The sequence below is a fragment of the Callospermophilus lateralis genome, chromosome 1 (genome assembly GCF_048772815.1).
Source record: "Callospermophilus lateralis isolate mCalLat2 chromosome 1, mCalLat2.hap1, whole genome shotgun sequence".
In the NCBI taxonomy this organism is placed as follows: Eukaryota; Metazoa; Chordata; class Mammalia; order Rodentia; family Sciuridae; genus Callospermophilus; species Callospermophilus lateralis.
The window spans coordinates 27953470-27967678 of record NC_135305.1 but is presented as its reverse complement, the minus strand read 5'-3'; the positions used below and the strand labels follow the sequence as shown (position 1 = coordinate 27967678).

General features: G+C 35.7%; 1 protein-coding gene across 1 annotated transcript; it reads right to left on the bottom strand.

Annotated features, from left to right (window-relative positions):
- Positions 1 to 537: 537 nt before the first annotated feature.
- Positions 538 to 11157, bottom strand: Steap1 (STEAP family member 1). Its single transcript, XM_076860888.1, has 5 exons — positions 11096 to 11157; positions 6564 to 6675; positions 3936 to 4448; positions 2841 to 3005; positions 538 to 820 (listed from the first exon to the last, which is right to left on the bottom strand). Exons 2-5 carry the CDS (start codon positions 6642 to 6644, stop codon positions 563 to 565), a joined length of 1017 nt encoding a protein of 338 aa, XP_076717003.1. The 5' UTR covers positions 6645 to 6675; positions 11096 to 11157; the 3' UTR covers positions 538 to 562.
- Between the last annotated feature and the right edge of the window lie 3052 nt (positions 11158 to 14209).

The following is a 14209-nucleotide window of genomic DNA, read 5'->3' as shown; positions in this document are numbered from 1 at the left end:
ATGTGCAACAATTATGTGTTAATAAACAGTTTTTAAATTTAAGGAGATGGAATTGCTAACTACCCTGCTTTGATCACCATATACTGTGTGAGATGGTGCAGTATCACACTGTACCCAAACATGTACAATTAAAATAATAATAGTAAATACAATAAATTTTCATAGAGAATAAAAAACAATAATCGTAAGTGCTGAATATACTTGTATTGTAGATTCAGATGGCATATTTTTCATTACTTATGATAGGTGTTTGGTGGATAGAAAAGACTGGTATTTTAAGGCCTTTCATCACTTATTGTGCTATACACTCTGACAAATTAGATGTGATTGTTTTTGTTATGCTTAGTTTTATCAAACGGAAAATATGCTAAAGATCAGTATTAAAAATGTTGTTTTGCTTTGAATCAAAAGTGAAAGGAAATACACAAATTTCAAACTCATCACCCATAAACAGAGAGATAAAGTAGGATCCTCAAGTGGTCATTTTATTAACAAATACAAATTTGAAATGTTTATGATAAAACATGTTAACGTTGAACAAAAATGTGTGTAAATAATAATTCTACAACTGAGAGGACATCTCAGTTTTGTTAATTTTGGTGACGTCTTCCCAACCACGTCTAATTTTCAGTATCTTCTTCCTTAAGCATGGCAAGAATAGTACAGTTTTACATATCAGGACAACGATTGGGAGAAAAACGGCTATCATAAAAGTTGGAGGTGTATACCATACAAATTGTTTTATATCTACCCATTTATTCCAGGCAAAAATCAATGCATGAATTGTACCAAGTAGAAGTGAAACAATTCCTAGTTTGCTCTGTAAAAGAAAAACAAAATTACCTTAGTGAATTTTGGTTCAATAAGAGTTTGTTCCATCCTATTTCATCTGAATCTGTTCTGTTGCTTGGAAATCCTTCCATTTGTTTATTAATGCTTTCCTAACACATTTCTCAACAATGTCCATTCACATATTTCTACTCATTTTACATATTCCCCCTTATTACCTCACTTTTGGGTAATGTTCTCATCTCCAGGCTAAACTGAGAAAATTCACAGTCTTTCTTTTAGTCTCAGGTGATCAATACTTCTATCTTTTCTTTCTCTGCCATTTTGTTCATCTCTTTTATGATGTTTATTTTATCATGCTTTGTCTTATGCATTTGCTTAAACTAAAATCAGGAACTGACTTTTACTTATCACAAGGTCACTGCAAAGTCAACATGAAGTGCACATTTTAGGTATTCAATAAAGGTAGGTTGACCAAAGATTACTGCAAATATCAGCTTGAATTCAATGATCTTTATAAACTGTGAACACAACTAATGTGATTCACTCTGATTTTGGTAAATGCATACTAAAGTGAATGAATATGTTTTTCAGAAAAAATTAAACATTCAGATGAAATGGAAAAAATACTTGTAATTATTTCAATGTTTCAGCAAAATCTAGAGATGTAAAGAAAAATTTCAACTTTCTTTGGAATACTCTAACATCAACAGATTAGGTACTTATAAATAGTTGCTCATGTATATAATTTTATGGCATTCTCACAATAGCTCTTCTAGGTGACTTTTGATTTCTATTTACTTTACTGGAAATGGTCATGAGTCTGCCAGAATGAATCTAACTCACAATTACTGTACTCTTGAACCCCAATAAATACAATAAAGTAGTTAAGTTTATATTTTCAGATATGAATCTCTTAGGTAAATCATAGTGTAATTCTGAATGAAAAGTTATTAGTCACTGAAAAATACACATATTTGGTTGCAGATTAATCTTACCAAATGTGTACTGTATACTTATTATAATCTGGGTATTGTACCTACAGTGGAATGAACTCAGTTGCTAAGATGCAGTGTTTGAATCTCTAATTAAATCTGAAAAATTATGCTCAGCTCCTGTGTGGCAGGCAAACATTTCCTGAGGAACAGAGAACTCCAATGCCTTCCAGGCTGAACATACACATTTGGAAAACACTTTGCTTAGAGAATGCGGTACAATCTCTAAACCACATTGGAATAATTCAGATGCAGAGATATTTCCCAGCTTAATTAGATGTGTTTGTTGGATATGATGTGCAGATATGTAGAAAGGATAGTGGGGAATGTCTGACTTTGTGGAAATTTCCAAAGATGTCCACCCATGAAAGTTAAGGCTATGTAATTAAAACAATTTTGGCAATGCTCATGATGGAATTAAATTTAGTCCTTTGAATTTTGCAGATATGGGCCCCCATCTGAAGTCTGGCACAATGCTCTTCTTAAGTGTAATCTTCCACTACGAGACAAATTTAAGTAAATCTAAAATAGTTTTTGAGTCCCAGGAGTATTTAGAAACTTCAAAGGAGTAAACTATCTAAAATGTAACTTGGGGAAAAGCAGGTCTTAAAATGAGATATTAGAATACCTTTGGTTAAAAAAGTCTTTATTTCAATGAGAGATTTTTCACCCTAGATAGTATAAAACTGTGCAATTTAAAGGGCATGACTCAAGTCAGAGGATGGGTAAAAGAATTTTTTAATTTGTAGGAACTATTAACCAAGGATATTCCTAGAATATAACATTATAGTTATTAGGAGGGTAGCAAATATAACAAGTTTCAAATGTTAGAATATTTTTCTTTTAGTGATGCCTTTTATTTATGTCTATAAAATGCATCCTATTTAGAAGCAATAGATAAAAAACAAGAGAACACATTATTAACTGGAACAAGTGTGGGATATTTATATTGGAAGGCATTTGTTATTCTTTATGGGCTATGGTCAAATATTTAATATTAGAAGCACACAAAAAATTGGCCTCTCTGAGGGACTAGAGTTACTTTAAATCATTTACCTGAATATAACGGAATTCTCTCCATGTCAAAGAGTCGCTAACAGATGGAATAGATGTCACAGCCAACAAAGTCAGTATTGCAAGTCCCACAATTCCCAGAGATACATAAATCTCCATTCTCCAAACATCGTGCTCAATCCAGGCATCTTCTTTATTTTGTTGGACCTACCAGAAGGTAAAAGAGGAAAGAAAATATGGAAACCACACTCATTTCTCACCTGTGAATCTCTTATACATGCTTTGTATAAAATGAGCCTACACAATTTGTAACTTTGTTTTTTTTTCTTTTACATTCCTTTAAGAGTAATTCAGAGGAGCTCTTTCTTTCTTTATATTAATACAATATTTATATAATACATTTTAATTATCTAATAATTATTTAACGATCTACTTATATGGAATTGTAGTCAATGTAATGTGGTATTGCAAACAGAAGAACAATCAGCATTAAAAAATAATCTTGTGAGGGTGTTAGAGGATTGCAATGTGGCCTTGTCCATTAAATAAATAAGCACATACACACATTAATGTATATTATATATTATTTGATACATATATTTATATATACATATAAATAAATACATACATATATTTAGTATATACGTGTGTGTGTGTGTGTGTGTGTGTGTGTGTGTGTATATTTTTATTACCAGGGATTGAGAACAGATGCCAGAGGCCCTTAACCACTAAGCCACATCCTGGCCCTTTTTAAAATTTTTTATTTTGAGACAGGGTCTCACTAAATTGCTTAGGGCCTCACAAAATTGCTGAGGCTGGCCTTGAATTTGTGATCCTCCTGCCTCAGCTTCCTGAGTTGTTGGGATTACAGGCATGCACCACCCTTCCCGGCAACAAAATATTTTTTAATGTTGTTAAAGTTGTACTTTATTTTCAGCTTAAAGAACATTTCTTAATATAAAACTATACAACTAAGCCCTAATGTGACTACAATAAAATTTAAAAAAAGTTAGATAACTTTCTCAACCCAGGGTTTCAATAGGGGCTTGGGGTATTGATATTACAATGAGAAGAGATTAATTTGTTAGTTGACTTAGACTTTTTAGTTTAGTAATACTGTCAACATCTTTATCCTACCTGTTGGTATGCCCAGTTTAGCAACTTGTATCTGTAGGATCGCCTCATTGGATAAGACAGACTATAAATTGCATGTAGAACAGCAAAAAAGAAACTGAGAAGCCCAAACTGCTTTCTTGTTAACATCCACCTATCTAGCCAAGGTGGGAACTTCTTATACTTCGTTCCATTGCGAAGTTGTACAATTGCTGCTATTACGCCTGGCAAATAAACCAATGCCAAGAGGGTGATGGAAACCACTGGCAAGACTTTGTTAATGACCAGGATTGGAATCCTATAAAAATACTGTTGATGGTAAGTAACTAAAGGATGAATTATTTCCCTCAGGAGAGTGTAAAGAAAGGTCAGAGATGATATAAGAGCAGCTATTTTAATTGGCAGACGCCATTTTGGAAAGAGTTCCTGTTTGTGCTGAAGTTCTGAGGGGCAATCAAATTCATCAACATGGGCTGTTTGCTGCAAATGTAAAAGCACAGGTCTTTTTAGCATGCTGGTCTCTCCAGTGTCCTTAGTCTACAAAAAAAGAGAAAAGATATATCTTAAAGTTGACAAAACAGTGAAATTTTCCTTAATCTAATTACTTATGGCCTAGTCATTGTGCTTCTCGGTGAATAAGGGCATTGAGAATCTTGCTTTGGATATTGGTCAGAAAAAGATAGCATAGTTTATGTAACTGACTAAAGGTCTGCTTGGCTACTTTGAAATTCTCCATTCATTTCTGTTATTCATTTGTTTTTAAGAAAAAAGAAACACATATTTCCAATACCTCCACAAAAGCATAGGCCCTTGTGTCTATTTTGAAGATGTGAAATAATGGAATATGGCAACAGAGAAGTCAAAATTGAAAAAAGGTTTTTAAAATCACAATAATCTCTGGTAAAATAATAAACTTATAAATTGTAATAGTTGTGTTTGTTTTGCAAATATTTTATTGGTTCCTAGGTAACTCTTGGTAATGCACTGAAGAGTGAATTATTCATTAATTCAAAACATGAAGGATCAGGAATAATATGGTCATGACTATTCTGGATAAATTATGGATAAAAATCCATAATTTCCATCATGTAGTCTTGCTTTATATAGTTTATTTAAAAAAAAAGCCTCATTTGTTTAAGTATTGATAGACATATATACTATCAGAAGGTAAAACAAAGGCTATATATAACTAGTTAAATCCCACAGAGATGATCTATTTCCTGAGAAAGTTATTCTTGATTCAGTTGAATTTCTAGGTAGTCAACAATTCAAAAGAAGATTATATTGAATAATTTGTCATTTCTCCAACTGATACACAGAAAAATTTTAAAAAGCTCAAAATGAGATTTAATATCAGTGTTTCATATTGTGCTATTATTATGAATAAATTTGCTTCTCACTCAATGCTATTATTCACTTTTATAGCTCTCTATATGGAACCAGAACATTTTAATGCTTTAAATGATGTTAGTGATTATCTTGTTCATCTCATTTTATGCAGAGTAACTCTAATTCACATGGTTCTCTATAATTTTCAGTGTTTGAATTTTACTTTGAGTAATAAATCACTGTTACATTCAATGCTTATTCTAATTACTCCATCTAGAAAGGCTATAGCTTCTGTCATTTCTTCATGTTAATACAGACTAAGTATAATTAACTGAGATCAATTCTCTGGTTAAGAGTGAAGAATTATGGAACAGCAAGGAAAACAACTTGAAAAGGGAAATGATTTTGTTTTATGTACACAGTTATTTTTATAGGGTATGTGTTTATAATTTCTTAATTATTTTTTTCATTTTATTTGATTAAGATAAGATAAATAATTTCTGTTAAAAACTATACTTGAAACAATTCAGAAAGGTAAGAGTTTGGAACTAAAATTTTCTGCCTCTTTTTAAGTCAAATATTATAATAAGAAACATTTAATCCTGTGGTTGACCAAAAGTGGGACAAGGGATTCTTATCCAAAAGTGATTTTTTTTGGTTGAACAGTGAATCACCAATTTACTTGGTGATCTCTTAGTAAGCTGCCACAGTGTCTGTGAGAAAAATGCTTGCTTACAAAAATTATGTTATATGGCATTCTACTTAAAAAAATTTTTTAATGTTTCTTTTACAGACTGTTAGAATTGGAAGGAACTTAGGGATTATCTCATTCAACTCTTTCTTTCACTTTTTTGTTTTGGTATAAAGGAATGAAACCAGGGGTGCTGAACCAATGAGCAACAACCCCAGCCCTTTTTATTTTTTATTTTGAGACAGGGTCTTGTTAAATTGCTTAGGGCCTTACTAAGTTGCTGAGGCTGGATTTGAACTTGCAATCCTCCTGCCTTAGCCTCTGAATTACTGGGATTTACAGGTAGGTATGTGCCACCATATCTGGCTCTAACCTTTTCACTTTATAGATAAACCAATGCCCAAAATTTTCAATGATTTCTTGAAGGTTATTCAGCTCATTCCCTGAATATCAGTCAAGGTACTATTTCTCTCATATGTACCACACTGCCCTTTACCATCACAGTATCAGTGACAGGAACCCAAGTGCCCATATCAGCAGACTAGGATGAAAATCACTTTCACCACACCAGGAGATACATTTGAATTAGGTTTAAAGATTTTAATTATTAACCCCTATTTTTATTATTTTACCAAAAAATCATCATCTTCTAGATTTTTCCTAGGCTTCATTTTCCAAAGTTCTTGGTTTGTGGTATCTTTTCTGCTGTCCATGAAGTCTATAGAATAGTATGGCTTCAGCCACCTAGAAAAATAAAAAATAAGTAATCTTTTCAAGTCTATAGTATTTATGATGTTAATGTTTGATGGGATGACATGGAGGATTAACTCACTTAAATATTTATTTTTAAAATTTTTTTTTAAAGAAAGAGGGAGAGAGAGAGGGAGAGAGAGAATTTTTAATATTTATTTTTTAGTATTTGGCGGACACAACATCTTTGTTGGTATGTGGTGCTGAGAATCGAACCCGGGCCGCACGCATGCCAGGCGAGCGCGCTACCGCTTGAGCCATATCCCCAGCCCAACTCACTTAAATATTAGAAAATCATATAACTTTCAATTAAAATTCAGAAAGTGACTGATTTACAGATTTGAAGAGTCTCAGACTAGTGCATTCATGTCAGGAGTAATCACTGTTCTTCAGTAAGTAGTAATTAGTTTTTGTGCAGGAACTGCCAATGTCTACATGGAATACAAAGTGTCCCAACCGAGAAATGAATTACAGTAGAGGAGGTAGAGAGAGAAGAGGGGAGGGGAGGGGGGAGGGGGGATAGTAGAGGATAGGAAAGGCAGCAGAATACAACAGACACCAGAATGGCAATATGTAAATCAATGGTTGTGCAACTGATGTGATTCTGCAATCTGTATATGGGGTAAAATGGGAGCTCATATCCCACTTGAATCAAAGTGTGAAATATGATATATCAAGAACTATGTAATGTTTTGAACAACCTACAATAAAAATTAATTAAAAAAAAAAAAAACAAAAAACAAAGTGTCCCAACCTTTTACCTTTAGAAGTTTAACTCCAGTTTCTCATTGAGAGCAAAGCCAACTCTCCTCAAGGGTCAACAGAATTAGAAATGCATTTATTTTTTAGAATAACAATGTTATCAATGAGAGATGGAGGTAGATGATATAAAATTATACTTCAGGATTATGTGCAGTTTTTGGGAGGGCGGTACTGGGGATTGAACTCAGGGGCACTCAACCACGGAGCCACATCCCCAGCGCTTTTTTGTATTTTATTGAGAGACATGGTCTCACTGAGTTGCTTAGCACCTTGCTGTTGCTGAGGCTGGCTTTGAACTTGAGATCCTCCTGCCTCAGCCTCTGGAGCCACTGGGATTACAAGTGTGGGCCACTGCACCTGGCAGAATCATATGTTAATAGACTTTCAGTATTGACACTGGACTCCTGACATAATAATTAATTGATTTTTATGGGGAAATGTTTCTGAGTTTCATACAAGGAACAGAACAGATACTGTTAGTAAGGCAAGCCCTGATTAATGGAATAAAAGACTAAAATTATTATTTTCAGAGCGTCATTTCTTTTTCCCACCAGAGTAATGGGCCAGGCTTTGTTGGTAAGACAGGAATTTCTAGTATATTTCCAGTGGAGGTGTTGAGTTGTATTCGATCATTGACATGCCTGCAGTAACTAGTCAACCTTTTGGAAGATATTTTGCCATTTTTTATTTTTTTTTACCCGATAAGGAAATCTTTTCCATAGCCACTTTCACAGATCCTCATCCAGGCTTGGTGTAACACTTTTTAAGGAAGACAAACATGATGTTGTAATATTACTCACTGTTTTTATTAGTTCCAAATTTATTTCCAGACAAATACATCTTCAGTTCATATTCTATGAAAAACAGATTAGATAATACAACGGTTGATGGAAAACATTCTGTTTTCCAGTGTTTTTAGATCATCTACATTTTAAGCATGTTCTTAGTGCTTATAGAACATCTGTAAAACTTTATTAGGTGCAAAGTTATTTCTAGAGATACTTTAAAATACTTAAAAACATTCTCCAACTTTTAAGGGTTAGATCTTTACAAAGAATAAAAAGGAGTCACTTTTACATAATGTCAATGTTTTCTTTGTTGAGGAGCTCCTGGAACAGTTTCCTGATATTATTAATCTTGGAATTTCAGAACATTCATGATGAGGATACAGATTGAGGATCCCTAATCCGAAAATCCAAAACTTCTTGAGTACTGATCTCATGCTACAAGTGGAAAATTCCATATCTGACTTCCTGTTGCAGGATGCAGTCAAATCACCGGTGCATTAAAAACATTGTATAAAATTACCTTTGGGCTATGTGTACAGGTGCATATGAAACAGGTGCATATGAATTTTGTATTTAGACTTGGGTCCTATCCCCAAGATATATCATTGTATTATATGTATATATTCCAAAAAATTAAAAACATTTCTTATCCTAAGGAAATTAGATAAGGGATATATAACTTGTAATTGTTGTTTTGGTTGTGTACATTCTCTTTCCATTTTTTTCCTGATGTGAAATATTTTCTATATTTGGAGATGGGCCCTTTTTATCTCTAATATTGTGTCAGGAGGTTGTCAGTTATAGTAACACCCAGGCTTTGGCCATAGAAATGGGCATACGATAAGTTGGGATGCTACAGAACTACCATGCTTTTCTGCTCCCATGCTGTAAGGAGGGAGATGTCTTCATTTGAATAGGAGAGAGACAACATAGAGAAGTAGAAAAGACACAGGAGAGTCCTAGTGGCATATTTTGAGTACTATAGTCCCTAAGATTAGATCTTGAATATCTCAACTACACAGTCAATACATTCCCTTTTTGGCTTGAGTTGGTTTGAGTTGTGTTGATCACTGGCTTTTGAAAGAATTCTGGGTAAAAGCATATGCCAATCATCAACTATTTGCCAACATGATTGTATATAGATACTAAAGAGGAAAAAGAGAAATAAGGCTTTGTGCCACTCTGCAAAAGCGTACATTCTATTGTCAAGAAGTATTATTTCACTTTATTTGGTGATTTAACCAACATTGTAAGTAGAGTAATTTGGAATGGTATCTAGAAGCAGAATACCATCTATAATCAAATACAAGGAATAATTTTCCATGTTTAAAGGCTATTTTAACTTGGAGTTTCAGAGTTAAAGATAACATATAAACACATGTTTATTCAATAGTCATTAACTATAGTGGAAGGAATGATGTCAGACAGTGGGAACATAAAGTTAAATGAGCTAAAGCCTCTACCCTTAAACATCTTGAAATCCAGGAGAAAAGGCAACCATTTCAACAAGTAACTTCATGGTAGTATGCTGTATCCTAAAAAAAAGAAAAAGTTTTATGGAAAGATGGTGGCATTGGAAGGGAAACAGAGTCCTGGGACATCTAGCAAGTTGGCAGTGTTGGCTGACAAAGGGCCACTTTGAGATTCCAAGTGCAAAGTGAGAGTGGCCCTGGAGGGAGATCATGCTGAAGAGCAAAGCCAAGAAAAAGTCCATGGCCATGAGAGAGAGAGAGAGAGTGAGAGAGTGTTGACTGTAGGGACCACAGTACACTTTGTGCCCAGAAACCAGGAAAATAAATTATCAGTCAAAACATATTGGTTTCCAACAGACACTAACTAAATATATAATTGAAGTTCTACAGCAAATTTTCCTTTTCATAAAACAAGCAAACAAACCTAACAGGAAACAGCAGTGTGAAGATGTTAGGAACTCCAGAACTTGACCCAACATTCTCTAATTTTCTTCCCATTAAAAAGTGGAGCATATTTCTGATGAGACTGTTCTATTTTGCTGTACCAGGATAGCAGGCCTGGTGTTCCTGCTAAATATTGACACAGCCCAACAAACTCATGTTTATGGCCAAGAATTTAGAATATCAAGAAACCCAAAGACTGGAACACATTGTGTGTTGCCTTGCATTTCCAACCTTCTATCCTCTCAAGCGCACACTTGCTTCAGGACATTTAACTGTGTGAAGGGAAGGTAGTTTTCTTCATTGCATCGTTTTTTTTTTTTTTAAAGCATTGCGCCCCTCCCCTATTTAACATTCATGCTAAATGAATGGCCATTTATTAAAAGTCAGGATACGATTAGGATTTTTTTTTCTTCCAAAAGAACAGAGTAAGGAATTTGGAAGTGTATGTAAATTCTATGTCTATAAGCCCCCTTCAGTAGATTTGACTAGAGCGACATGTTTAAACACCTTGATGGACTGTTTCGGAGGGAATCTGAACCACACCCAGATCCTGAAAGAGTGGGACCAAAGTTTCAAGAACCTAATAAAAACTCCCTGTTACTAGGAAACCTGAAGCCGAAGTTGCCCAATTTTAAGTATTAGGTACCAACCATTCGTCAATGCAGTGCAAACCGGTGGGAATTTTACCAAGTTGGAAAACTTGCCATCAGAACCCAACCTGAGGACTCACTTCATAAGCCATCGGTGAAAAGGCCTCCAGTGTGTCCCCGGCTCCCACCCCTGGCCCGGGTACAATCGCGCCGTGTGCTCTGCGGGTGGGGTGGAGCCGGGGTAAGCAGCCAACTGCGCCCGGACCGCGGCGGGCGTGCGACCCTTAACCACTCCCGGGGCTGGGGGCGCGCGGGCGCAGGGAGCAAGCGGCCAGCGAGGCCGATTCGAAGGACTCACCAGCTCTTCTTTGGGACCCGACGGTGAGTCTGGCAAGTCCGGTAGCAGTGGGTGCTGGAGGTGCCGGTCCGGCGGCTCTGAGCCCAGTTCCCTAAGCTGCTCGCCCCGGGCTAACCCCGCCCCCTGGTCAACTGCGCGACCAGCGCCGCCTGCTGGCGCCGGTGTCTGCTGGGCTCCTGCTCAGATCCCCGGTCCCCACGTTGCCACCTGGCCCCTCCCAGTTTCCTTTCAAATAATTCGGCCCTCTGCATGAGATCTTCTCCGGGCGCTTACACCCCTCCCTAACTCCTACCCCAACAACGAACATTCGTGCATCCTTTGGAGCAGTGGTTCTCAGACTTCGAGGTGCATCACAATCACCAAGTTTTCCAAACTGGTAAAGTTACCACGGATTTTCTAGAGAAAGCCTAGAAAAAACCGGCTGCTGGAATTCATTCAGTTTCCAATTCAGTAGTTCTGGGAAGGGGTCTGAGATTCTGCAGCTCTCAGATGATACCAAGCATTCCCAGATTTTGAGAAGGATTGCTTTAAATCTTATAATACCATCCACAAATTAGCCAATTTTAAAAATAACAAGTTTCTTTGTGGTCTGGTTATTATTTACAATTGAGGAATCCCAATCCGGATTCACACCCTGAATTGCCCCATTCTTTTACCCTAAACTTTGCAAACCCTGCTCCTCAGCTAAAAACAAACAAAAAACCAATACCGCATTTACTCCTTCTTTTCTTTACTTCCGCTATTCAATGCAGCTTCCCACATTCCAACTCAATCAAATATCCCATACCTAAAACAAAGTTGTTATCAATATTTAAAGGCTTGGAAAGAGAGATCATGAACTTCAGATTTATTCCTTTGAGTTGGAACCCGACCCAGTAGTGTCTGAGACCCGAATTGCAACATCTGGGAATTTGATGTACCACATTCCCAGAACTAGTCTGATTAGAAAGTGCAAAAGCAAATAAACGCTCACCGCTTTTTCTGTGATTATCCTTGACTCATAGCTAGAGCACCAAGGCCTGTTCATGTTTGAATGCTATATGTATATTTTTTGTAATCATTCACTTTCCTCTGATAATCTCACAGCTTTGTGAAGGTTACCATGGACTGACATCTTGTGGTTGATGTAGAATCTTACACTTTTTATTTTTGGTGAAGCTTAAAAATAATTTAAAAGTTTTAGGGGGGCAGAGGGAGGGAGAGAGAGAGAGAGAGAGAAGGAGAGGGAGAGAGAGAATGTGTGTGTGTTCATGAGATTGTACTTCTAGCATGGACTACAGAGAATCAAGGCAAACTGCTAAGTCTGAGCATTATTTAAGTTTTGAAAATAATCAGTCTTAAATTTCCAGATAAAGTAATATTCTTTCATTCCTTATGATTTGGTAGAACAAAATCATTCTGTTTTTCAAAATCTATTTTCCATATGAAGAGGACAAAGAAGTTGTTACTTTAGTAATACAAGTTGGCTAATTTTAGCAAGCTTCACTTAAAATAATCACTCTTCTAACTAAGCCATTTAAAATCAAGCCTAATATTTTGTATTATAATTAGATTTTTAGCAGTTTTATTTACATTTTACCTGTGAATGTCTTTTTTTTTTTGCCAAATATTTTAGTGTGGTGTACAGAGTGAAGCCATTGAAAATCTGAGGTTGTGTACTAATTAGTTTGTAGATATTATATAAGCTAAGCAATGGAACTATAAAAAAAAAAAACATGGTACTAAAGAACTTTTATTGAGTTGTCAGAAGTTATTGTCATAGATAATGTTTTTGCAGTTTTTTTCATACATATGACCTGTGATTTGGGTATGAGATGAAGTAGATAAATATGCATGTGTGTTGGAGAAGCGTGTCAAATGTTCTGAGTCAGCTTCTTTCACATGTACCTTTTAAAACCAGTGTGGCTTGTGGAAAACAATGTTATGCTATTGCAAATGTTGAAAAGCAGATTGCTGGTTTCACTGTGACTCATAAGACTAGAGGATTTTTAAAGTGGTGAATTGAATTGTGAGTTACAAACAAACTTAGATCATTCAGAATATTTTGTAATAATCTTAAACTAAAGCCTATTAACAAAAGCACCCTTCAGTGTTATTTGAGGTCAAACACTAAACTACCTGTAGTGACTTCAACAGGTTATAGAGAAAATGTAATAATTTAGAATCCAAGGGTACTTTCACCTGACCAATAAGCAACTGACCTTAGAACTTGATGAAACTGCTGTATAGAAGTAAATGGAGTATTATGGGTGAAAGATAAAATAAAAAATATCATATTATTAAAAATAATTATAATGAAGGGAAGAAGGGAAGGTGGGTAAAGAGAGATTGGACTTGATTAGTGCACATTGTATGCACGTGTTGAAATTCCACACCACACCCCATTAATATGTAAAATTAATACTTGTTAATAACAATAAAGAATAATTGCAATGAGCAATAGGCAGTAAATTGTAGTGGATGGCATGAACTGTATTTGGTTTTCTCCTTTGGAAATCTAACTCATACGGGGACAGTAATTTTAACAGTGATCAATACTTTTTTCAAATCTACCTCTTCTACCTCTTACTCTGTAAGAATAGACAGACTTTCCTTTTGAGATGAGAAGAAACAATTCCATTTCTGATTCTACTATCCTCATATGATACATTCTCTTCACTAGTTCAGGGTCTATTGGTGGAGTAAACTTCAAAGAATGTGGTTAGTTTATCCCCAATGTCTCTGTGTCAAGGTGGTTTGGTGTAGAGAGAAGGCTATCCTGGAGGAGACTGGAGGTATTAAAATTGTTCCATCTATTTCTCCCCAACTCAGAGTCTTTTATTTCTCATTCACCAATTTGAATGAACAAACTGGGTGGTAACTGTGGGCAGGTGGAGAGTGCTGCTGGAAAAGTGGTTGGCTGGGAGTTACCCTTGGGGATTATTTTATTTATTTCTCCTACTCATCCTCCTGGCTTTTCTCTCCCCCTCTCTGCTTCCTCCAGGACCATGAGGGAGCAGCTTTCCCCGCCATGTCTTTATTCCATGGTGTTGTGCCTTAACTTGGACCCAGAGCAATGGACCTGGCCAACCAGGGACTGAACCTCTGAAACCATGAGCCCAAATAAACTTTTCC